This window comes from Orcinus orca, chromosome 13 (genome assembly GCF_937001465.1).
Source record: "Orcinus orca chromosome 13, mOrcOrc1.1, whole genome shotgun sequence".
Taxonomy (NCBI): Eukaryota; Metazoa; Chordata; class Mammalia; order Artiodactyla; family Delphinidae; genus Orcinus; species Orcinus orca.
Genome location: NC_064571.1, coordinates 80,698,546 through 80,724,979, shown reverse-complemented (window position 1 = coordinate 80,724,979; position 26,434 = coordinate 80,698,546). Strand labels below are relative to the sequence as shown.

At 43.3% G+C, this 26,434-nt stretch overlaps 1 protein-coding gene and 1 long non-coding RNA gene across 4 annotated transcripts in view; one reads left to right on the top strand and one right to left on the bottom strand.

Moving 5' to 3' along the window:
• The window catches only part of NBAS (NBAS subunit of NRZ tethering complex), a 341,400-nt gene that overhangs the window by 798 nt on the left and 314,168 nt on the right, over positions 1–26,434 (bottom strand). For 2 of the 3 annotated variants that reach the window (XM_004274869.2, XM_033437419.2), the window contains 2 exons: positions 22,897–23,035; positions 17,510–17,638 (listed from right to left, as the gene is read on the bottom strand). In XM_004274869.2, the coding sequence (XP_004274917.1) occupies positions 17,510–17,638; positions 22,897–23,035 (268 nt within the window). Of the gene's footprint in view, positions 1–319; positions 737–17,509; positions 17,639–22,896; positions 23,036–26,434 lie in introns of all 3 variants that reach the window. The other variant, XR_004485944.2, reaches the window with a different exon arrangement.
• Positions 1–26,434, top strand: part of LOC125960762 (uncharacterized) — a 308,514-nt gene that overhangs the window by 51,843 nt on the left and 230,237 nt on the right. The gene's annotated exons all lie outside the window — the stretch shown is intronic.

The following is a 26,434-nucleotide window of genomic DNA, read 5'->3' as shown; positions in this document are numbered from 1 at the left end:
GAATTTCGCTTAACATCGTGGTCGGTAAACTGTGGAGCCAGAATCTGAATTAGGTCAGTATGACTTCAAAGCTCGAGCTTGCTAACAACCACATTTACCATTTCATTTGTGCTTCACCATGGTCCATATTCTTTAACCTCAAACCTCTCCTTTATGTAGATCCCTGTGAAAAAAATTCTTTTCGGAACACGAAAACCCTTCTTCTACTCCACTGGGAAAGTACATCCTTCACCCCCACTGTTGTAAATAGGGTAGCCGACAGGAGGTGTTCAGAAGTTGTTCTTGCTTAAGCCTCTAGAAAGCTCAGCACCAAACTCACCTTTTTAAAACAAGTTTTCTGTGCTCTATCAGTGGCATATTTTCTGTACTTCCTCCCTGGTCTTATCTTCTTGGCCTAGGCATGGTTTTCCATGGCTTTGACACTTAGCTTATATTTTTTTGTTTTATTATGGTCCATATTTTCATAAGGAATCAGGTCAACACGAATCACGGACCAAAATTCAGAGCTTCTCATTTACATTGGGGTGTCATAAACCAGCTTCACGACAGCTGCTTCTTCGTGTCGCTGTGCACTCTTTAATAGTTTGGGGTGTAGTAACCACAGAAATAATGTGGCATTTCAAAGCCAATTATCTCACATTTGGACCAACTCTATTACGTAACTGTACACGGCGTGAGTTTTCTGTGACAAGGAGGAAAGGCTACTGGAGACAAGAAGGTCAAGGCTGTCGATTGGCTGTGAGGATTAAAACAAAAGAAGTTCTGAGAATAAAAGTTACTGCCCATAACCAGACGGCGCCTATCTTTCCTACCAACCAGTGATCCTTCAAACTCCCACAAAGATGTCAGCTCCAGTGCCGTCTTCTTGGTGACATTTCCCCTAGATCTCCTGGCCAAGCTGACCGCCCTCATCCCACACTCCAGGACGCTGTACACAGGCCTCTCCGCGCTGTATTATGGTGCTTGGTCCGGCTGCCTTTCTACCACCCTGGGAGCTTCTTGAGGGCATGGGGGGCTGCAGCCCTTTCATTTCAGCATCCAGTTTAATTCGCACTCGTTAAATGGCTGAATGAACCTACCTCGCTGAAACCTGTCACATTTTTGTAAAGTGCACACGTACGCTATTGAACAAGATTCTAGACTCAGAACTGGAGTCTTGCAAACTCTGGGCGTCTTTTCTTCAGCCTCTCATTCCATCAACCGTTACATTCCGCTCATCCACCTCTGACTCAGGAAGACACTGACGTTGAATTCAATTTCGCACTTTTTGTTTGTTTTCGTTTTTAGAGGTGGTGACAAAAGCAACTGGTACAAGACCAGTTTTTCTGCTGCTGAAAGTGGCAGAAGAGCTTTCCATCCTCCCCACTGGGGCGGCTGCTTAAGAAGGTTCTGCATGTCTTCTTTCCCTCCTTTCTCTTTCGCTCCAGAGTAGGAACCAGGACCTGAACTCCATCACGGTGCCTGCCACTTCCTGGGAGGCCCTCACGTGCCACTGAGGCACCTTCTCTGTAAGCCTTAAAACATCCCTTTAAGACCGTTCTGATCTCATCTGACAGACGCATAAACTGAGGCTCAGCGAGCTCGGAGCCATGTGTCGAGCATCATAAGGCTGCTGCCGCCCAGGAGCCCTCAGCTCTGACTAGTGCGTGCGTTTACTGTTTGTTCCCCCCCGACCCAGACTACGAGCTCCTCCAGAGCACAGATGGTGTGTCCTCTGTTCACCCTGCAGCCCCAGGCCCAGAAGAGCGTGGGCCTCATGGGAGGAGCCCAGCAAGAGCTGTGGAATGAACACGTGAAGAATGAGTAACTCCAAAGCTTGCGTCCTTTCACGGTACACCGCAGCCTCGACACATGCTCGCGTGAGCGCGCGCGCACACACACACGCACGAGTGGCGGCTGAGTTACTGTGTGTGTTGTTAGTTTGGTTCACTGTTAAAAATAAAAAATCCTTCCACCTAACCCTCCAGGAGAGAACAGAGTGTGTGCCAGGATGCTACAGGCAAATGTTTGAGAAAATACGTGGATAAAAGCCTCAGCATCCAAACACCGCAGTGTGGTACTTTCTTCGCTGCCCTGAGTAAGTCTTCAAGGCTAGGACACCTTTATTATTCTTCCTGTTGACTCACGACCCCTCCCTCTGGGGGCCTCAAAGGCTCCCAGAAAGGGAATGATGGATTTTTCAGGGGTTCTGTGAGTGCTGCCCCTCTGGTCCCCTCTTCTGTTTGCTTCTCTCCAGCGCAATGACATCCTGAAAGTTGGCTTCCCGTGGGATGTGCCTTTCGGATAACTGCCCGTGTCCTAAGGCAGGGTGGGTGTCCACCCTCCAAAAGCTCTCCGTCTACTATCCCGGCTGAGGAAGCCTAAGGCTGTAGTCACGGAAGTGAACTCCGACGTCTCCCCTGTGGTCCTGGCCCGCTCAGAGGTTCCCTAGACAGTGGTGGAGGCAGAGACCGCGGACCTCCACTGAGCCTGGGCCATGGCCAGGGGAGGGCATGGGGTAATTCTGCTTTAGTTCCTCATAAGCAAATGCTGGGAAAATGCAGGGCTGACTCTGTTTCCTTTCTCTGGCCTTCTACCTGATTCTGGCTCTTTGCAAGATGTACAGGATGCCCAGAGTATACTTTATAATTGTCATGTGCAAGGAAAACACTGCATATTTATTCTGTACATATTTGGGACAACACAGAGAATGAAAGGATACAGAAAGTAAGAGAAGGCCTTTCTAAGGACCCAGTGCAACAACTGCGTTTTAACGAAGAGGAGCCTGAGAGTCAGAGAAGGAGAGGATTGCCCAGGATTGCCCGAGGTCACAGGCAGCCAGAACGGCTCCTCCACACACACCAAGCCGCCTGCCTCAGGGGCACCAAGGCCAGCCTGGGTCTTCCTCAGCGCAGCAGAGCTCCTGGCGTCATCGCGACATCGTGGAGCTGCTACGTTACTTTGTCAAGCCTCAGCTTGTCTTTGTTTTTCTTGTTTTTGACTAAAATCCTAACTTAAGCCACTAATCATCTGGTACTACCTACCACAGAAGCCTGCAACTGTCTTACCAGTTAGAATTCCTCATTCTAACCCACTTGATTTTTGTGAATTAAAAAGAAAAAATGGAAATAGTTTTAAAAAAGAAAGGAGTCTTCTGTATCAGGATCACCACAAGAAAATTATTTTATCCTCCTTTTCTCTCTAGTAATTATCTATATGCAAATATATTTCCACAATCAATCCTGTGACATTTGTACCTACTTTTCTCATATGTTGAGAATTTTTAAAAACTATTTTCACACAGTTTTCATTCCTAAAAAGGTTAATGGGGCTTCCCTGGTGGCGCAGTGGTTGAGAGTCCGCCTGCCGATGCAGGGGACACGGGTTCGTGCCCCGGTCTGGGAGGATCCCACATGCCGCGGAGCGGCTGGGCCCGTGAGCCATGGCCGCTGGGCCTGCGCGTCAGGAGTCTGTGCTCCGCAATGGGAGAGGCCACAGCAGTGAGAGGCCCATGTACCGCAAAAAAAAAAAAAAGTTTAATGGCGAAGTAGTCTATTGAACAAGTTTTTTAACTTCCCCTGCTATAAATAGCTGTTTATAATCATTTGATATTATTGAAACACTACAAGTGAATGGTTTTTACATATATCCTTTCTTTATTTGAATTATCTCCTTAAAATAAATTATTAGGAGAGGTATAACTGGGGTCTTAGGGGATGACATGTATCCTCCCCAAATTCATATATTGAAGTCTTACCCCCCAATACATGAGAATGTGACTGTATTTGGAGACAGGGCCTTTAAAGAGGTAAATAAGGTTTAATGAGTCATTTGGGTGAATCCTAATCCAGTTTCATTGGTGTCTTTATAAGAAGAGAAGATGACACACACATAAACCCAAAGGCAACCACATGCGGACACAGGGGGAAAGCAACCATCTACAAGTCACGGAGAGAGGCCTCAGAAGAAATCAGTCCTGCTGACACCTTGATCTTGGACTCCGGGCCTCCAAGATTGCAAGAAAACACATTTCTAGTGTGTAAGTTGCCCAGTCTGTGGTACTTCGTTATGGCAGCCTGAGCAGGACCAATACATGGGGCAAAGCATCTGAAACAATTTTTGGCTAAGGATGTGAGAGCAGTGCAGTCACACAGTGACGTGGACCGTCCAGCTCACAGTGGTGCTGTCAGGGGAGGAGTGTGTCAGTTCCACTGCAAACTTCTCAGCTTTGGATGTTACTGTTTTGAAAAGAAACTCATTTTGCTAATTTAGGAGATATACATAGGTACCTCAAAGATGATTTTATTTTAATTTGTTTATTTGCAAGAATGAATTTTGTCCATATATTTCCTGTCATTTTTATTTTTTCTTGTGGGAAGGATCATATCCTTTGCTCATTAACTGGAGTTTCAACATCATTTTAGACATGTGAAGGAGTTCTTTGTATAACTTAAACATTAAATTTGATTTTAGTTATTGATATAATGGACATTCTAATCTGTTGTTGGCAATTCTGTTTTGGTTATTTGTTGTCTTGTAGAAGTTTTACATTTTTATATCATAGGAAAGGATCTGTTCCTTTATGATCCTTTTCCTATTGCTTTAAGGCTTGGAAGCTATACTGGCTTAAAGGATCGGATATGTATGCGTGTATGTGTATGTTTGTGTGGGTGTGTGTATATATACATATACATATATATAATTTTCTGATTTTAAAAATATCTTAACTTTTTAATTGGTCGGGAATCACTTTGGTGTATGGTCTAGGGAAAATCAACATCCCTGATGTCAGCTGGATTGGTGCTTTTTTTTTTTAATATCTTTATTGGAGTATAATTGCTTTACAATGGTGTGTTAGTTTCTGCTTTATAACAAAGTGAATCAGGTATACATATACATATGTTCCCATATCTCTTCCCTCTTGCATCTCCCTTCCTCCCACCCTCCCTATCCCACTGCTCTAGGTGGTCACAAAGCACGAAGCTGATCTCCCTGTGCTATGCGGCTGCTTCCCACTAGCTATCGACTTTACCTTTGGTAGTGTATACTTGTCCATGCCACTCTCTCACTTTGTCACAGCTTACCCTTCCCCCTCCCCATAACCTCAAGTCCATTCTCTAGTAGGTCTGTGTCTTTATTCCCATCTTACCCCTAGGTTCTTCATGACATTTTATTTTTTTCTTAAATTCCATATATATGTTAGCATACGGTATTTGTCTTTCTCTTTCTGACTTACTTCACTCTGTATGACAGACTCTAGGTCCATCGACCTCATTACAAATAGCTCAATTTCGTTTCTTTTTATGGCTGAGTAATATTCCATTGTATACATGTGCCACATCTTCTTTATCCATTCATCCAATGATGGACACTTAGGTTGCTTCCATGTCCTGGCTATTGTAAATACTGCTGCAGTGAACATTTTGGTACATGACTCTTTTTGAACTATGGTTTTCTCAGGGTACATGCCCAGTAGTGGGATTGCTGGGTCATATGGTAGTTCTATTTGTAGTTTTTTAAGGAACCTCCATACTGTTTTCCATAGTGGCTGTACCAATTCACATTCCCACCAGCAGTGCAAGAGTGTTCCCTTTTCTCCACACCCTCTCCAGCATTTATTGTTTCTAGATTTTTTTGATGATGGCCATTCTGACTGGTGTGAGATGATATCTCATGGTAGTTTTGATTTGCAATTCCCTAATTATTAATGATGTTGAGCATTCTTTCATGTGTTTGTTGGCAGTCTGTATATCTTCTTTGGAGAAATGTCTATTTAGGTCTTCTGCCCATTTTTAGATTGGGTTGTTTGTTTTTTTTGTTATTGAGCTGCATGAGCTGCTTGTAAATTTTGGAGATTAATCCTTTATCAGTTGCTTCATTTGCAAATATTTTCTCCCATTCTGAGAGTTGTCTTTTGGTCTTGTTTATGGTTTCCTTTGCTGTGCAAAAGCTTTGCAGTTTCACTAGGTCCCATTTGTTTATATTTGTTTTTATTTCCATTTCTCTAGGAGGTGGGTCAAAAAGGATCTTGCTGTGATTTATGTCATAGAGTGTTCTGCCTATGTTTTCCTCCAAGAGTTTGATAGTTTCTGGCCTTACATTTAGGCCTTTAATGCATTTTGAGCTTATTTTTGTGTATGGTGTTAGGAAGTGATCTAATCTCATACTTTTACATGTACCTGTCCAGTTTTCCCAGCACCACTTATTGAAGAAGCTGTCCTTTCTCCACTGTATATTCCTGCCTCCTTTATCAAAGATAAGGTGACCATATGTGCGTGGGGTTATCTCTGGGATTTCTATCCTGTTCCATTGATCTATATTTCTGTTTTTGAGCCAGTACCATACTGTCTTGATTACTGTAGCTTTGTAGTATAGTCTGAAGTCAGGGAGCCTGATTCCTCCAGCTCCATTTTTCGTTCTCAAGATTGCTTTGGCTATTCGGGGTCTTTGGTGTTCCCATACAAATTGTGAAATTTTTTGTTCTAGCTCTGTGAAAAATGCCAGTGGTAGTTTGATAGGGATTGCTTTGAATCTGTAGATTGCTTTGGGTAGTAAAGTCATTTTCACAATGTTGATTCTTCCAATCCAAGAACATGATATAGCTCTCCATCTGTTTGTATTATCTTTAATTTCTTTCATCAGCATCTTATAATTTTCTGCATACAGGTCTTTTGTCTCCTTAGGTAGGTTTATTCCTAGATATTTTATTCTTTTTGTTGCAGTGGTAAATGGGAGTGTTTCCTTGATTTCACTTTCAGATTTTTCATCATTAGTGTATAGAAATGCCAGAGATTTCTGTGCACTAATTTTGTAACCTGCTACTTTACCAAATTCATTGATTACTTCTAGTAGTTTTCTGGTAGCATCTTTAGGATTCTCTATGTATAGTATCATGTCATCTGCAAACAGTGACAGCTTTACTTCTTCTTTTCTGATTTGGATTCCTTTTATTTCCTTTTCTTCTCTGATTGCTGTGGCTAAAACTTCCAAAGCTATGTTGAATAAGAGTGGTGAGAGCAGGCAACCTTCTCTTGTTCCTGATCTTAGTGGAAATGCTTTCAGTTTTTCACCATTGAGGACGATATTGTCTGTGGGGTTGTCAGATATGGCCTTTATTATGTTGAGGAAAGTTCCCTCTATGCCTACTTTCTGCAGGGTTTTTATCATAAATCGGTGTTGAATTTTGTCGAAAGCTTTACCTGCATCTATTGAGATGATCATATGGTTTTTCTCCTTCAATTTGTTAATACGGTGTATCACGTTGATTGATTTGTGTATATTGAAGAATCCTTGCATTCCTGGGATAAACCCCACTTGATCATGGTGTATGATCCTTTTAATGTACTGCTGGATTCTGTTTGCTAGTATTTTGTTGAGGATTTTTGCATCTATGTTCATCAGTGATATTGGCCTGTAGTTTTCTTTCTTTGTGACATCCTTGTCTGGTTTTGGTATCAGGGTGATGGTGGCCTCGTAGAATGAGTTTGGGAGTGTTCCTCCTTCTGCTATATTTTGGAAGAGTTTGAGAAGGATAGGTGTTAGCTCTTTTCTAAATGTTTGATAGAATTCGCCTGTGAAGCCATCTGGTCCTGGGCTTTTGTTTGTTGGAAGATTTTTAATCACAGTTTCAATTTCAGTGCCTGTTATTGGTCTGTTCATATTTTCTATTTCTTCCTGATTCAGTCTTGGCAGGTTGTGCATTTCTAAGAATGTGTCCATTTCTTCCAGGTTGTCCATTTTATTGGCACAGAGTTGCTTGTAGTAATCTCTCATGATCTTTTGTATTTCTGCAGTGTCTGTTGTTACTTCTACTTTTTCATTTCTAATTCTACGATTTGAGTCTTCTCCTTTTTTTTCTTGATGAGTCTGGCTAATGGTTTATCAATTTTGTTTATCTTCTCAGAGAACCAGCTTTTAGTTTTATTGATCTTTGCTATCATTTCCTTCATTTCTTTTTCATTTATTTCTGATCTGATCTTTATGATTTCTTTCCTCCTGCTAACTTTGGGGTTTTTTGTTCTTCTTTCTCTAATTGCTTTAGGTGAAAGGTTAGGTTGCTTATTCAAGATGTTTCCTGTTTCTTAAGGTAGGATTGTATTGCTATAAACTTCCCCCTTAGAACTGCTTTTGCTGCATGCCACAGGTTTTGGGTCGTCGTGTCTCCACTGTCATTTGTTTCTAGGTATTTTTTGATTTCCTCTTTGATTTCTTCAATGATCACTTCGTTATTAAGTATTGTTTCGCCTCCATGTGTTTGTATTTTTTACAGATCTTTTCCTGTAATGGATATCTAGTCTCATAGCGTTGTGGCCGGAAAAGATACTTGATACAATTTCAATTTTCTTAAATTTACCAAGGCTTGATTTGTGACCCAAGATGTGATCTATCCTGGAGAATGTTCCATGAGCACTTGAGAAAATTGTGTATTCTGTTGTTTTTGGATGGAATGTCCTATAAATATCAATTAAGTCCATCTTGTTTAATGTATCATTTAAAGCTTGTGTTTCCTTATTTATTTTCATTTTGGATGATCTGTCCATTGGTGAAAGTGGGGTGTTAAAGTCCACTACTATGAATGCGTTACTGTCTATTTCCCCTTATATGGCTGTTAGTATTTGCCTTATGTACTGAGGTGCTCCTATGTTAGGTGCATAGATATTTACAATTGTTATATCTTCTTCTTGGATCGATCCCTTGATCATTATGTAGTGTCCTTCTTTGTCTCTTGTAATAGTCTTTATTTTAAAGTCTATTTTGTCTGATATGAGAATTGCTACTCCAGCTTTCTTTTGATTTCCATTTGCGTGGAATATCTTTTTCTATCCCCTCACTTTCAGTCTGTATGTGTCTCTAGGTCTGAAGTGGATCTCTTGTAGACAGCATATATATGGGTCTTGTTTTTGTATCCATTCAGCCAGTCTGTGTCTTCTGGTGGGAGCATTTAATCCATTTACATTTAAGGTAATTATCTATTTGTATGTTCCTATTCCCATTTTCTTAATTGTGTTGGGTCTGTTATTGTAGGTCTTTTCCTTCTCTTGTGTTTCTTGCCTAGAGAAGATCCTTTAGCAGTTGTTGTAGAGCTGGTTTGGTGGTGCTGAACTCTCTCAGCTTTTGCTTGTCTGTAAAGGTTTTAATTTCTCCATCAAATCTTAATGAGATCCTTGCTGGGTAGAGTAATCTTGGTTGTAGGTTTTTCTCCTTCATCACTTTAAATATGTCCTGCCAGTCCCTTCTGGCTTGCAGAGTTTCTGCTGAAAGATCAGCTGTTAACCTTATGGGGATTCCCTTGTGTATTATTTGTTGTTTTTCCTTTGCTGCTTTTAATATGTTTTCTTTGTATTTAATTTTTGACAGTTTGATTAATATGTGTCTTGGCGTGTTTCTCCTTGGATTTATCCTGTATGGAACTCTCTGTGCTTCCTGGACTTGATTAACTATTTCCTTTCTCATATTAGGGAAGTTTTCAACTATAATCTCTTCATATATTTTCTCAGTCCCTTTCTTTTTCTCTTCTTCTTCTGGAACCCCTATAATTCGAATGTTGGTGCGTTTAATGTTGTCCCAGAGGTCTCTGAGACTGTCCTCAGTTCTTTTCATTCTTTTTTCTTTATTCTCCTCTGCGGTAGTTATTTCCACTATTTTATGTTCCAGGTCACTTATCCGTTCTTCTGCCTCAGTTATTCTGCTATTGATCCCATCTAGAGAATTTTTAATTTCATTTATTGTGTTGTTCATCATTGCTTGTTTCATCTTTAGTTCTTCTAGGTCCTTGTTAAATGTTTCTTGCATTTGCTCTCTTCTATTTCCAAGATTTTGGATCGTCTTTACTGTCATTACTCTGAATTCTTTTTCAGGTAGACTGCCTATCTCCTCTTCATTTGTTAGGTCTGGTGGGGTTTTATCTTGCACCTTCATCTGCTGTATGTTTTTCTGTCTTCTCATTTTGCTTATCTTACTGTGTTTGGGGTCTCCTTTTTGCAGGCTGCAGGTTCATAGTTCCTGTTGTTTTTGGTGTCTGTCCCCAGTGGCTAAGGTTGGTTCAGTGAGTTGTGTAGGCTTCCTGGTGGAGGGTACTAGTGCCTTGTTCTGGTGGATGAGGCTGGATCTTGTCTTTCTGGTGGGCAGATCCACCTCTGGTGTTGTGTTTTGGGGTGTCTGTGGACTTATTATGATTTTAGGCAGCCTCTCTGCTAATGGGTGGGGTTGTGTTCCTGTCTTGCTAGTTGTTTGGCATAGGGTGTCCAGCACTGTAGCTTGCTGGTCTTTGAGTGAAGCTGGGTGTTGGTGTTGAGATGGAGATCTCTGGGAGATTTTCGCCGTTTGATATTACGTGGAGCTGGGAGGCCTCTTGTGGACCAGTGTCCTGAAGTTGGCTCTCCCACCTCAGAGGCACAGCACTGACTCCTGTCTGCAGCACCAAGAGCCTTTCATCCACATGGCTGGCGAGTGGCTAGGGAAGCGGAGGATGCCGGCAGGGACTGCTTTCACGGGAGCGGAGCTTCGGCAGGTAACTTCCCCGAGCTCTGGGGCACACTCTCGTGGACTCCGTCTGCCGTGGGCCGCGTGGTGGTCAGGAGCGTGATGCCGGAGTTGGAGCGGCGCTGAGCCCGGTGCTCGCCCTCGCCCGTCTGCCTGACTGGGTTGTGTCGCTGCCCGGGCTCCTGGCCGCTCCTGGATTGGTGCTTTAAGGGCTTGAGGAAGAAAATCTATTCGGTCACTTTTGGAGTCAGTTGGATGTTTGAAATAAATATGTGAGAAGTCCAGGAGGATTAGTTGATTTAATTCCTCTGATCAAATAACTCTGAATTAGAGTGCGATGTAGTCGTCTTGTGAAGAGAAAGCAGACAGGCTTTTGGGTGAGAGACCAATTTCCAATCCTGGCTTTTTAGCTACCTAGATGTATGACCTTGTTAAGGATAATCTCTCCAGGCCCCAGTTTCCACATGTGAAATACAGACAACAGACAGGAGTTGAGATAATCTATGTTTTTAACTGCCTAGCACAATGCCTGGTGTAGAGTTCAAGTTCAGTAAATGGTTGGAGTTATTACAGTCAAACAAATCAGGAATAAAGCATAGAGGAAGAAGGAGGCCTTACATATATCATACAATGAGTAAAAGGCTTGCCTTCTGTGTCAGTGATTTTTTTTTTTTTTTGGTCGGTGATTTAATTTTTGAGAATAAATGAAACTTTGCAGATCTTGGGGAAAAAAACTTATTAAAGCACAAAGCACTACTGTCTTCCAAGCCATTAAAACGTTAACTGCTTAATTCCTGTTTCAACAATAGGTAATGAACCTTCTCTGAATTAAATCTTTGATTTTATGGATCTGTACGAAGCTAAGAGTAATTATAGTAAGGAGAGAAGCTGAAATCCCAGTAGCCCAATGCATGCAGGACCTCATTTCAATTACTTTAAAGAAGTTTATTTAATATTATTTCACTGTTTACTTTAGGGAAGGATATTTGTCTCACTGCTACATATCCTATTACTAATAAAAGTTATTAAATATATCAACTACAAGTGCAGAAAAATAAAAGGACAACAGAAGTGTATACTTGGAATAAGAAAAATGCCTGCAGGTAACTTTTTGTTTTCTCTATCTGTTTGCATGACATTCAGACTCCATTTCTCGGCACACCATCAGCTCCACTCCTGGCATGGGATTCAGTAGCATACATACCTCTTCTAAATCCAAAATTAGGACAATCCTCTGACTGAGGATCTAACAATGGGAGAGAATCTTTGAAGATTCAAGCTTGGTCACCTCTATGACCCATTCTGGGGCCCTGAGTTTGGCTGGTTCCAAACTTTGTACTTGCCCCCTTTCTACTTTGCTTAATTCCTTGTGTTATTATTTCATATGTCAATCTCCTGATGAGATAATTCCTCTACACAGAGGAATGTGTATTTTATTTCATCTTTACAAATGTCTTACCCATTCCTCACTCCAGCACACAGTACCAGCCTATGCACAATGGTGCTTTATATGTCTGTTCACACTAAGTAAGGCAGCCACCCATCAGAGTTAGCCCATAGGGAGTGAGCTGCCTGTCGCTAGAGGCAACCAGCTGAGACGATTGGGAGATATTCTGTTGCAGAGCTTCCTTCACTGAGAAGACCAACTACCAGTTGAGGATGAAGGAAGATGGGTGAGAGCAACATGTCTAGGTATGTACAAGTTAAAATGGTATTTAGAAATAAGTAGATATGCCCAAAATTCTGAGAAAAAGAGCCTGGTACTAAAAGAGACAAAAGAACAGTGATTGTAAAAATAGGTCAGTTTCGTAGAGAATGGACTTGAGGACACGGGGAGGGGGAAGGGTAAGCTGGGACGAAGTGAGAGTGGCATGGACATATATACACTACCAAATGTAAAATAGCTAGCGGGAAGCAGCCGCATAGCACAGGGAGATCAGCTCGGTGCTTTGTGACCACCTAGAGGGGTGGCATAGGGAGGGTGGGAGGGAGACGCAAGAGGGAGGGGATACGGGGATATTTGTATACATATAGCTGATTCACTTTGTTATAAAGCAGAAACTAACACACCACTGTAAAGCAATTATACTCCAATAAAGATGTTAAAAAAAATAGATCAGTTTAATGGCAACTGGTATCTGTAAGAGATACAGGAAAACACTCACTTGATCCTTCTTTGCATGACTGGCTCGCTTCAGCCTAACCTGGTTTGGATACGCTTAGAAGAAAACCAGCTGACATAGGGCCAAAACAAAAGAAGGGCTTTGCAGACACCAAACAGGGTTGTTAGGAGCCCAGCCCAAGGTCCCTGTTATCACAGCACGCCGAGGCTGTGGGGGCATGTGTGAGCCTGCCTGACTTCAACGCGAGAAGGCAATATTACGGGAGCGCTACAGCGGGGACAGATGCTCACCAGGGAGGTCCTTGTTGGAAATATGGATTGAGTTAAAGGGGGAACAAATAAAGGAAGGTTTCCTGGTTTTATATACATGTTGGCCCTTGAACAACGTGGGTCTGAACTGTGCTGGGCCACTTACATGTGGATATTTTTTCAGTACGAAATACTACAGCACTGCACAGTCCCTCGTTGGTTGAATCCACGGATGTGGAGGAACCTCAGATGTGGATTCGGAGGAGCCCCGGATACAGAGGGCCAAGCCTAACTTACACGTGGCTTAACCCCTGTGCTGTTCAAGGGTCGACTGTAAACATGTTAATCCAAGCATGCTTTTCTGAGAATCTTTAAAGCTCTCCCTCCAACCTAGACACTGGTCACTGTGAGTAATGTTGGGAGGTTCCAGTACCTTCATGGCAAAATTAAAGGAGATAAGAATCACATTTATTAAAAAACCATGAAGGACTGTGTTGTGGAAGCAATTGCACCGGGCAGAACTGAGATCCACATGTTCAAGATAAAGGCTGCAGGCTTCATTGTAGAGGTGCTCTCTTACGAGGGCTTTCAGAGCACAGCACAGAACACCCAGGGAGTGGTCAGCTCCCCACCCCTAGCCGGGCTGGACCAGGGCCCAGTGACTTAGTGGATTTGGAAAAGGAAGCCCTGTACCGGGCAAGCTGTCAAGCTAGCTCTGTGCTGCTCTTTTCAGTGCTGATATTATATGGTTCAAGATGCTTTCAGCAAGTTCACTACCCCGTGGAGACAACCCTTTTCCAATATCAGAGAGCCCACTAAGTTAGGTCAAAAGAAGCGGCGTGGTCAAGTACAGGCTCTGAACGCTGGATCCAGGGTTTCAATTTCAGGTCAGGCTACTTACTAGCCGTATGACCTCTGAGGCTCAGTGTTTTCATCTGCGAAACCAGAATGGTATCTTTCCAGAGGATTATTAAAAAGGGAAGGTCAGGATGTTCCTATTATAACACCTGGCACAGTTGGTACTGGAAGATAGTTATTACTAGCATCAGGGAGAAACGCTTAATTAGGTGCCAAAGGTCTTAAACCCTTCCATGAATGATTCTTTTAATAGGCACGTGGTCCAGGGCAGTCCCTGTGGTGTGGCGTCGGGGCAGAGGCACTGAGCAGCACTAAAGGACGGCGCAGTGAAGAGCAGAAGCCACCACACGTCCGGAATTATGAACCGGGAAATGTTTCAGTCTGTGAAGCTATTGTAAATACACATCTGCTTACTTTGATGGAATGAGTCAAGAGACTTCCACCTGGTAGAAAGTATCCAGAGATGAGATTCAAACTCACCAGCAACGAATATACTTCTTGGAGAGAAGAAGGTTTTGTAGGTGAGCTCTAAATCTCACAAGGCTGATGGAGAGGGTGATCCGGCAGTCAGGACCACACCAGGGTTTTAATTATTCATCAGCGACATAATCTCTAAGAAGGCCTTTCTATTTCTGGCCTAGGAAAGAAGCTGTTGGCCATTTGTAAGGACATGCCAAACACCAGAGGCTTGCAATTTCAGAACAGTTTAGAGAAAGAAGTGAGCACCGCTATTGGCGGAGAAGCTGGTATAATCTCTGGCATCAGCATTAAGTACCATCCTTTTAAATGTAAACACATATAAAGCTGTCAGTATCTTATAACAAATAGCAGAATAATACAAGCTATCAGCAAGCAAGTGGAGGCGTTTTTCTGCCTGGATCCATGCACTGTGCAGGAACAATTGCCCATCAGAGGAGTTCCTTTGACAAATGTTTTTTGCTTTTGTTGTTTTTTTCAATGTCAACAGGAATTACCGTCAACAACCAAAAGGGCAGAAACAAGTTACTGATGAACTCAGCCCCCCGCACCCACAGTAATGGACAGAGTGAATAGCAAAATAAACACAAAAAAAGAAAGCCAACATTTCATATTCTTCACTGTAATACCAAGTATGATTTAAAATAGCTTGACAGGAGCCCTGCAAAAAGGCCCAATGAAACTCTTCCCTTAGAAAAGTATAACATGACTTTTTAATGGTGCTGGGAGAGCAAGGATAAATTATAGTAATCTCTTTTCATTTATATCGCACTCTTGAAACGACAAAACTACAGAGATGGAGAACAGATTAGCAGCTGCCACTGGCTGCTGGGTGGGTGGGGGAGGGAGGGGCTGGCTGTGGCTATAAGGGGTGGCCTGGGGGGTCCTTGTGATGGAGCTGCTCTGGGTCCTCACTGTAGTCACATGAATCCCCAGGGGACAATACTGCATAGAACTTTACGCACAGACACACACACACACACACACACACACACACACACACACACACACGAGGGCACGTAAAACTGTGAAATCCAAATCAGGTCCAGAGACTGTATCACTGTCAACGTCTTGGTGATAATGATACTATAGTCATGCAAGATGTTACCACTTGGGGAAACTGGGTGAAGGGTACAAAAAATCTTGCTGTTATTTTCTACAACTGAATGTGAACTTAAAACTATCTCAAAACAAGAAGTTAAAAAATGTTTAAAAACTGGAAAAATCTGCAACACTTTATTTCTCTGGAGGATGCAAAAGCTTCCATGGACACACCTGAAGGTCACAGATGGGCCAGCCTAATGTGAGTCCTCAACTTAGTGCAGAGAAGTTACAAGTCAGCGTCATTACTGAATTCCTAAAAGTAAGGGTCTCCGTGGTAGGTAAGCAATTTACACCTCTGGCTTTGCTTTTCGCACCTGAAGGCCACAGAGGGTTTGGGTGTTCTCATCACAACCCTAGGCGAACCACCCACAGACTTTTAGCACAGTGCTGCACGTCAAACGTGCAGATCAGAGTGTTACATGGAGGGAAACTAGTGCCATTTAAAAATGACTTGGGTGATGCAACATTCCCATTTGATTTCTTATTTTGATGGTGTGTGCACGTGTGCGTGTGCACACGCGTGTATGCAGGGGTGTGTGGCAGGCAGCAGGGCTGGTTCACAGTTAGGGAGCCCCCCTTCTAGTTGCAGTTCTGATGCATTTGAGATAAAGAATCTTTAAAATGAAAACTGACACGCTCGCCTATGGAATTCAGGAGTGTGTCAGGAATGCCCTACACAGGACGAACGGGGAACGGCAATGTTTAAATACATCACTGTTTTATGCTCAAAGAGGCCCATGGCAAGTTTTAGTGGGAAGACCTGAGCAGAGATATGAATACGTTAAACGGTGGTGAGGGAAAAAAGACACTGAAAGTATGCAGCCTGATTTTCTCCAGTTTTCCCTTCTTCCCGGTGTCTTGGATTTGCAATAAAAATCAGCTAAGAAAAAAACAATCTCACTGCAGTTCTTAGTTTCTTGTAAATTCCCAACTTTATGCAACTTTTATTTCAGCACAGAGAGACAGGGAGGTTACCACTGGACAAGTCCCCTCAATTCCCTACTTCAGTCTAGTTTCTAGAAAGGCCCTTGTCATGCTCAACTATCAGTGATAACGAAGCTTTTTTTTTTTTTTCCTGTACGCGGGCCTCTCACCATTGTGGCCTCTCCCGTTGTGGAGCACAGGCTCCGGACGCGCAGGCTCAGTGGCCATGGCTCACGGGCCCAGCCGCTCCGCGGCATGTGGGATCTTCCCGGACCGGGGTACGAACCCGTGTCCCCTGCATCAGCAGGCGGACTCTCAACCACTGCGCCACCAGGGAAGCCCCACGAAGGGCATTTTTATCAACACAAAATCTTTACAGAAACTTTACATTATTTTGAAAATATATCTAAATGAATAAAGGCACTAGGTTTTTCTTATTTTGTTCACTATTACTGTTTCCAAATGCAATTATGTTCTGCTTTCTGCATCCTTTGTCATTGACAACATTGTACATCCATGACATCTGTTCATCAATCTCCTCACTGCACCACTGCTCTAGGATCCTGCTGCCCTCTCTGGTCCCTAAAAGACATCCTCTTATGTTTTTGTTAAAGCACACACATACACGCTTCAAGTGAAAGAATGATCGCCCTGCAGAAGGGCTTCAGTAAGGATAATACAATGCAAATTCATTAAACACAACCCGGAGCTATCTAACCCTAAAGTGTAAAATTTAAAAAGGGAAGTGAAAGCTTCTTCCTTAATCATGATAACAAGGCAACAGCCTTGAGGGCGGACACTCCAGCCTTGACACTAGCCCCCCACTCCTCAAACGAGGAGGGGCTTCAGTGGTGCTGTCAGCCGCCAGAGGAAACACGAGCTTGAGATTCCCGATGGTGCCAGGAAACATGACTCTTTCTCACCTTTTATTAGTAGATAACCAAACACACGCAGGCACAGAAAACCTGCTTGATGCTAGGAGCTCCTCGACCAAGATTTCAAGCGGCAAGGACTAGTCCGCTAGTCCCAGGCTGCTCTGACATTTTCTTGAGGCTAATACACGGCTTCTCTAGAGAAAATGCTTCATGATCTGGGTTTGTATTCTTGGCACCTAAACCCAGAGTGTGGTTCATGGGAGGAGTTTAGTGAATGTTTGTGAAAGAGACAAATATCTACTGCTTAGACAAACAGAAACAGCTAATGTGGTCAGAGTGGAGATAAAATAGTCCTGAGTAAATCATGGTTGTTCTTGATGAGAATGGCATTACTAATTCATTTCTCTGAAACATAAGAAAGAAATTCCGCAGGGAGCACCTTAGCAATGGCAGTGATGTGGTCCAGGGCCATGGCGTGCAGACGCTCATCTCGGCTCTCGAGGAGAAGCTTCAGAGACGGGAGCAGCAGGGCCTGGTGCTGCAGCAGCGAGCATAGCTCCTTCACACCCTGGAAGCACAAGGGTAACTTTGTGAGTGAGAAGGAAAGGGAGCGCGTCAAAGCGCTGGCATGATTCTGCTTGTGTCTTTCCACACCTTTTCCTATGAGTGTGTGTGTCTGTCTGTGTCTGTACAAAATGCACACATGGGACCACCCTGATTTAGTGTTTGATACCTGTTTCACTCACTTCACCATCTATTCATAAAATCTCTCCAAGTATCAGATATTCATCTACAACGTTGCTATTTTAATGGCTGCATAGGATCCCGATGGATGGATATAGGACTGGAATTTATTTTCCTAAACTCTCAGAGCTCTAGTTTCCTCCCAAGTAAAACAGAGGTAAACTGTATCTACTCTGCAGTGTGGTGTGTGTGTGTGTGTGTGTGTGTGTGAATAAGTATTAGTGAATAATAATGTACAATGCTCAGCATATACTAGACGCTTAACAATAAAAACTATTGTCAATTGTTAAAATTATCAAAAATACCTAGTTATCACCCACTGTAATAAAGGAAATCAGCAATTTGCATATTTTAAAACCTGTTTATAGTTAATGTCAATGTAAACTGGATGCTTGATATACTTAAGAGGCTCCATCTTCATAAAAACTACCTGTGGTCCAGAAAAATGAAAATGGATTTAGATTGTCACAGACATATTTGCATTTTATTCGCGGCCCTTTGTTTATGCTGGCTGAACCTGCCATCAGAGAGCAGGCTTTTCTATAAGATAACAAACGATAATCTTTCACAACAAAAGTATAAAAGCATAGAAAATAAATTTTCAAGCTATTCTTCCCTGCTGAGTTACATGTTCCCTCGGTGTCCTGACTTTAGCTGTAATGTGAAGAACAGAACACTTGGACCAGAGACCGGACAAAGAGCGCAACCTCATTATATAAAGCGAGGGCTGTTTTTGAAAGAACTGGGGGTCACCGCCCTGTGTGGGACGACCTTCCTCTTGTGCTACTCCAACAGGAGCACATCGGAGGAGGAAAACTCAAATGCATGACATTTTCATAATTCCTTTACGTTATTATAAAGAGTAGATAAAAGAAGGCTGACATAAAGAAGCCCTGCTTAAAGCTTGGGATAAAGGTCTCTTTGGAATTCCACTCACTGTCTTTTATTAGCTTGCACCCAGCAGGCCACCGCTGGAAATCAGGCTGTGCCCCCCCAAACCCGTGTGAGAATGATCAATATCGGCTGGGTAACAGTTCTGTAAAATGTGTGCTTCAAACACGGATTCTCATTCAGGAAAGTGCTCTGCATGCCTTAAGGCACGTACCGCATACAGAGGCCTCTCGCCCAGCATCTGGGCCAAAGAGAAATGCGGATTTTTAATCTGGGATGCCAATACCTGCAGAAAACACTTGGGAAGACGAAATATAAACCCCCGTGCGTGACAGTCCAGCCCAGCTGCCACGCACCAACCTGCTTCCTCCGCCCTCCTCCCTGTAGCCTTACGGCCTCGCCCTCCCACCCTGCACAGTCCTCTGAGAGCAGCACCTGCACGGGAGACCTCCCTCTCACCACGGGATGCTCTGAGCTGCGCTGTCCAGCAGGGCAGCCGTGGGCCACGTGGGGCCTGTGAGCATTTGAGATGTGGCTAGTGCAACTGAGAAACTGCATTTTAAATTTTATTCAATTTCACTTAAGCTCGATTTTCATACCCACGTGTGGCCCATGGCTACCACAGTGGAGGGTGCAGCAGAGAGTGTGAGGCTCTCACGGACCTCTGGGTCTTCGCACACGATGTAACCTCTGCTGTCTCTCTCTCTTTGATTAACCCCTACTCATCATTAGGTCTCAGCTTACAAAGGCACAAGAAAATTCCATTCCCTGCGATGGTACCTCTGATGTCCCAGGTTTGGCGCTCCTATATTCTGGCTGTACCTCGTTGAATATTTCCTACGTTATCTGTCATCTTGTATTATTGTAATCATTCATTTGTCTATCTGCCTCACTGGAGGGCAAGGAGCTTTTTCCTTCTCTGTATTCCAAACTTGCTTAGTACGTACTGTACCCCAAATTATTTGTATTCTCTCTCTTAACTCTCATATACGCTTATTCAATAAGTTATCAGTAATTGGTAAATAGGTATTTCTCAGTAATTTATGATATTTGGAAGAAGCATATCACTTGGCTGATCTCAGCTTTGATGAAAAATTTATGGAAATAACCTATACACCCCTTTGAGCAGGCATAACGGCTCGATATCCCACAGCCAGACAAGGACACCCAGGAATGGAAGAATTCATTTTATGAGAGCTACTGAGTGCTTTTTATCTCTTTGCTAACAGTTACTGGCTAAATACTTACTTGTAATTAAGGACTATACTATATTCACCAGGTATTTCCCCCTGTGTTACAAGAGGACAGTTTATTAGGATGTTTATAAAGGGCTTTGGGTAGCTGCAGGAAAGGTCAAAGTAGCAAAGGGAACCACAAAGCACCTTATATGGTATGTTCGCAGCTCAAACCTGCCTGGCCATCAGGACACAGAACAACAATGAGAGGCCTTGAATGCAGAGGAACAGGTGGGCTGGGGCCCAGAGCCAGGCCAGAACCCTGGGCGCTGGTCCTCCCTGTGGACTGGGGTTTATGGTGATGCCCTGGGCCCTGTGGCTGACGGTCGTCAGAGCAGCGGGACCGGTCCACCAGCGGTCCTTCTGTCCTCACGCGACCCTCCCACTGGTCCTGGGGTATCCGGCACCTAAAGGTGTGGCAGGGCCCGCAGCAAGAGTGTGGAGCACAAGGTGTGCAGGGGTGGGTGTCGTCGATTCGAAAAATCGAGCTCTTGATGTCCTCAGGAGTGCCTCAGCCGTGAGAGAGAACAGTCACACTGAGACTGAGAAGCCGAGGTCAGCTGGGCTCCCTCGTGAGCTGGGGGGCGGGCTCCCACACACCCGCCGCAGTGTCTGCCATGCTAGTTCCTGCTGCGCCTCTGCAGGGACCCTCGGGGGCAGCCACAAGTAGATGGAACTTGGGATTTTACAACTAAATGCCAGGAACTTGTTTTATGCCAAGTTGCCGATTTCTTGTTCTCCAGATACCCCACTCCTGAGGACGCTGCATGCGTTGCCACGGACGGAAGCTGAGAGGAGGATGTGTTAACTGTCAAGACCGTGGGACACGTGACCTGTGAGAAACAGTGATTTTATCTTTCTCTAATATTTTCCATCAGCAAAACCATCATGGCCATAAGTAAACAAGTACCGTGAGCAACAGCAGGAGATCGTGAAAAGAGCCACAAAGAAAAAGAATCTCTACATATGGCAACTTGGTAGGAGGATGGGAAATGGGGATGAAGGATAAAGTAAGCCCCTTTAAGTCCCGTCAGAGCTAATTAGGCAAACGCATCTCACACACCGGGCAGCAGGGCAACCAAAGGTACTGGAGGAAAAAGAAGTGAGTCATGGATAATTTTACTGCCACCGTGATATTAAATCTCATGGAAGTCTGAAATGAGACTATGTAGACTCCAAATGCAGTAAAATAAACTTAACAAGACATTTCCATTTTATGATAATACTGTTCCTTCCTTTGAAACAATTCTGATTCACATTTGAGCAAATTTAGTGATTAATAAAAATAGTACACGACATTTGCAAAGTTCCTTCAATCATGGCATCCTAAGAAAAAGAATCTACATATGTACCCAATTAAAACACAGAAGGTAGCAAAACAAAAATGAAGAAAAGTCACTGTGGCAACAGAGCTCTTGATGATGATCTTTCAAATCATCAAATTGGAACAGAGAAGCGATAATGACCCACTTCAAAATGGGGCTCAATCCAGTACCTTACTCCTCACCCCAAGAGAATGATGGACTCATGAGAGGCGGTGAACTAAGTGCTACGGATGAAGAAGTGAAGAGACAGCCTCAAGCCACGCTCCTCCCAGGACTGGGGACCTCACAGAACAGTCGGAACAAGAGTCCCCGCTGAGGTTATGTGGTCTGACCCCTTGTTTCAGAGATGAGAAGGTGGAGGTCCAGAGATCCTAAATAATGTCTTCCTAACCTAGATTCAATAGAACTGACGGTAGGACACTTCTGGTGTTTGTTCCTAATCTAATAATGCTTGATCTTAGCTTATGTTAAGGCAGAGATGAAACCCATGTTATTTACTTACCCTGGTGGGGGTAAGACAGTGTGTTGAGTCCCCACTCTCTGCAGTATGCTGAATCCTGCCTTGGGTGAAACAGAGATGCTACAGCCATGGTTCCTACCCTCCAGGTGCTCACAATATAGCAGAGCCGATCACAGGCAGATAAGCATCTGACACAAGCAAATCACAGGCTACTGGAGCAAGGGGAAGCTATCTTTGGTGCTGGTACTTTAAATATTTTATAGAATAATTCTGTCATTCTGGTAGTTGAAGACGTCTTTAAATGGACACAGTATTTTAAATTCAATCAAAAAACACTTAGCCAGTCCTTCATTCAGAAAACAATTCATTCAATTGCATTCATAAAGAGAATATTTTCCTTGAGTGATTACAATGAAGATTCAAAGAGTCCTATTTACAATTTTATTTTCAAGTTTATCTGCTACGTGGTAGAAACTCAAAAACCAATTAATCAGTTTGGTGCCATTATCCAAAGGCTTAAATTTAAGACACGTAAATTGCTCAAACAATACATTGCTGAGGTCAGATCCACAGCAGGGGCTGTAGTTAATATGTGCTTATTTTAGAATGTACAGATTTACATATATATTACACAAATATCTCTGGGACACATATTATAGGATCAAATAGAGAACAAGGTCAACATGGAGGTGGCTGAGTTTTTACCATGTTCACAGAGAATAAATATTGTGGTTATGCAATCTTATTACAATGATGTCAAAAAAGTATGTGAAAATCAGAGTGTCTGGTTACCTGCCGAGGAGTGCTAAGCTGCTATGTTACCAACTGGCCTGGGTCAGCCAGACAGGACACTTGAGCTACCGTGACCTCTTAGAACAGAAACTTGAGTTAGACATAAAAGGGCACCCAAAAACCCAGAAAACTGGGTTCTACTCTGGGACTTGTAAAAGGAAAACTGCTTCAGAGCTCCAACAAAGAGAAAATGACCTCAAAGAATCCTTTTAGCCCTGCTTTTCTTCATTTGATCGGTCACAAATTACGGGCTTTACTTTCCCTACCGAAAACTTAAGCTAAATGTTCCCCAAGTACAGTCACTGGTATTGTTTACACCAAAGAGCTGGGAAAAGGAAAGGGATATCCCCCAGGAAAGCCACTTGAAATAGCCACTCACCTCTGCAGGGAGCATCTGTTCGGTGTTATATAAAGAGCGGCAGATTTTCAAAACTTCATTCCCCAGCCCTTCCTTGTTCTCCACCGTACATCTGGTTAGCATCACTGTAGCCAGTCTCACCCACGGATTATTGGTTATGCTGGTTCGAAGGGAGAAAAATGCAAGGCATGGGAAACGACGAAACTTATAACAATTGTGATAAGAAATTTTAAAATAGAAAAGAAATCCCACTTTTTCTAGTAAAATGCTTTTGGCAAACTGCAGTCATAACCTGCATGATGTGTTCTTTCATGTCTATCTTGGAGAAAAGACACCAGCCCACAGAGGGGAAAGAGCTTGCTGTGGTATGGACAAGTGCCCCAGCAGCATGGAGCCAGTGGGTGGATGCCAACCAGTACAGACTGCTTTGAAGCCCAGCAGCTCAGGCTGACATTCCGGCTCCCTGACTGCTTGCGCGAGTCACAGAAGTGACTTATCCACTCTCAGCCTAGTTGTATTGTTCTGGGGACGCCACCCAGCCTTTCTGGGCCTTGGTTCTTCTCACGGCGAAAAGGCAATTTAATGTTTTCCTTGCAGGCTTGCACTGCTTAATGAATGACGTTTGCCATTGTGAAGTGTCACTCTCAACAGCAGGCACATCTTACTAGTTACTTCTCTTATTTCTGAGACATAAAAGCACAAAAGTTTGCCTTTTGTTTCCCTTCTCTGGCAGCCGCTACCTTGACTTCATAAAAACATCACGATTTATATTTCAAGAGACAAGTGAAAGGTACATTCATTCTGGGGTACTGATTTTACTTACAACATTTTAAAATAATTTTACTCTTTATTAAGAGTCTGTTGTCTCATTAGCACAGCACTAGCTTCTAGCCACCGAACACCAAAGGATGGTCCCTCCCTGGAAAGAATTTCATTCCTTGTGCCTGAGAAAAACATCAAGTGCAACAACAAGGGGACTCAGAATACTAGCCTTTGGCAAAGCCTTTGTGTCTCAGCTCAAACTAACAACTTGTGAGGACAACGGATGCTGCTTATTTCAAGGTACAAACAAAGCTCAGGGAGCATCTGGTTGACGGATGAGTCTTCGTACACTAGAGGACTCGCCCTCTGCTTTCCTCTTTAAAGTCTGGATTCAGTTCTCCTGGGGTTTTCCCTAACAGGCCACCTCCCTGAAGCAGAATTGCACAGTGCATCCCAGTGGCTTTTACAACAACTATCAAAACATATTGTCCAGTGTGTACAGGTCAATCCCAAACTCCCTAACTATCCCTTCCCCCTACCCTTCCCCTCTGGTAACCATAAGTTTGTTCTCCAAGTCTGTGAGTCTGTTTCTGTTTTGTATAGAAGTTCATCTGCACCATTTCTTTTTAGATTTACACTGCTGTATTTAAAATGGATAACCAACAAGGACCTACTGTATAGCACAGGGAACTCTGCTCAGTATTATGTAACAACCTAAATGGGAAAAGAATTTGGAAAAGGACACATGTATATGTTTAACTGGGTCATTTTTCTATATGCCTAAAACTATCACAACATTGTTAATCAACTATACTCCAATATAAAATAAAGAGTTAAAAAAATGTATTTTACACCAGCCAGCTGTGATACACTGGAGGAAAACTACAGATCTTCCCTAATGCAAATCTATTATGCTTTCCATACATGTTCTGACAAGGGACTAAAACCAAAACTCCAAAGTTGGTACCAGTAAATTAGCGGTCATGTGGATCAAGCAAAGTTCTTGAAAGTCCAATTTTTGACTTTACCATGTTGACGGCAACATTCAGTCATCACCACACTACCCCTCCCTCCCCGCTCCCCACGCTCCTCTCCCCTTTTCTGGTTGTTCTGGAAGTGCTGGAGTCATACGTTGGATTGTCTGGGGGAAAAAAAGTATTCCCAAGTACTTTTAAGGACCTGTTTTAAGTGTTCCCTCATACGTTCTCCTGTGCTAAAACACCAGTTTGAGCCAGGAAAGAAGCAGAAATGGACTTTATTTGACTTATTATTAAGTCAAATATGTATGTATAACTAGTTATCGCTTAGGTAGAGGAGACACAGCTGGTAAGAGGGTTAAGTGGACTCTGGTAATGCTTGGTTCTGATGCTAATGATTTCGTAAAGGAAGTCTGTAAAACACAGGTTACTAGCAACTTACAACTTTCACACAGGACTACAAAAGCAAGAATATATGTTTGAAAATGAGTATCTTTTTGTCTACAAATGCATTAAATGTTTTAAATGCAGTAAGTGTTTTAAGGAAGCCGAGTTTGCTTCTCGTGGGTAAGTGAGTGAGTTGCAATGGTCAGTGTTCCAGAAGTAAAAGAAACTGCAGAACCACAGTTAACGAATCTACCGGAAGCATCATACTTCCAATTCGAAAAATTCTCTTTAGACTCAGAGATCCATCTTGAGTGTATGAAGAAATCTATAATTCAACTCTCACGATCTTCTAAAAAAGGGAAGCATTACTGACAATGTAATTAGTGGGTCCCACATCTATTTCCCATTATCATCTCCTAGGAGCTGTTTAGAAACTGAGGCCCAGGCCCCGGTACCGAGAGTTGGACTCGGCGAGCCAAGCATGGGACTGTGTTTTTAACAAGCACCCTCAGGTCCTGAGGCAGCTCTGCCAAGATAATTGGGAACCAAATGGAAATGCTGTTTCAAGGCACTGTCACAAGCGACACTAAAGCTTTTATGATGTGGGAACTTGCACTGCACGGTTTTAGAGTGAAGGTAAGAACCTATGCTCAAGCGCAGATGTCAGCACGCCAGCGCTGCCACAGATGCTTGAGATCTAAGAGACGCTTCTTGCCTTTCTGAAAACACTTGGTTAAAAAAACAAACCAAACCAAAATGCCCCCCTCCTTGGTTTGCTTCAGGAATTCCTAACGGTCTCGTCTGAGGGTGAAGGTAAAGGGGCTTGACCAGATGTTCCTTAGCGCTCCTGAACTGCTCACGGAATCATTTCGAGAAAACATCCTTCTGTGTACATCTGAGGTGTGGAGACATGTACTGGTCTGGGTGCACAAAGTGCTGGCTGACGCGGGAAGAGCAAGGTGAGTCCCGGCCGCCGAGACATTCGCAACAGAAGCGCGGATGCTCTAGTTTTTTGCCAGAGGAGCAGCAGTTCTTGACAGACAGCATATGTGCTCAGAGGAAATCTGGCCACTTCTTCCAAAGGACTCCTTGGCCGGCAGCACAGGGACTGTGTGCCTACCGGGGCAGCTCTAGTGGTGGCTGCAGCCTGACACAGAGGATCAGCACGGGCTGTGGAGGTTGCAGCAGCTGTTGGAACTCTGTCTCCTCTGTCTCAGGGCCAGGTGCTGCCTGAAGCTGTTGAACTTCTGAGCTTCCATGTTCTCATCCATAAAATTCGGTAACATCACCTTCCCGTGTAGCTTTGCTGTGTGACTTGACAGTGTATGTCAACTGCACATAACACTGTGTTCTCAATAAATGGGAATTATCAATTTATTCCCCATGGATTCTCAAGTTAGCATTGTAAGCCGTGTTAAAAGAGCGTCAAAACA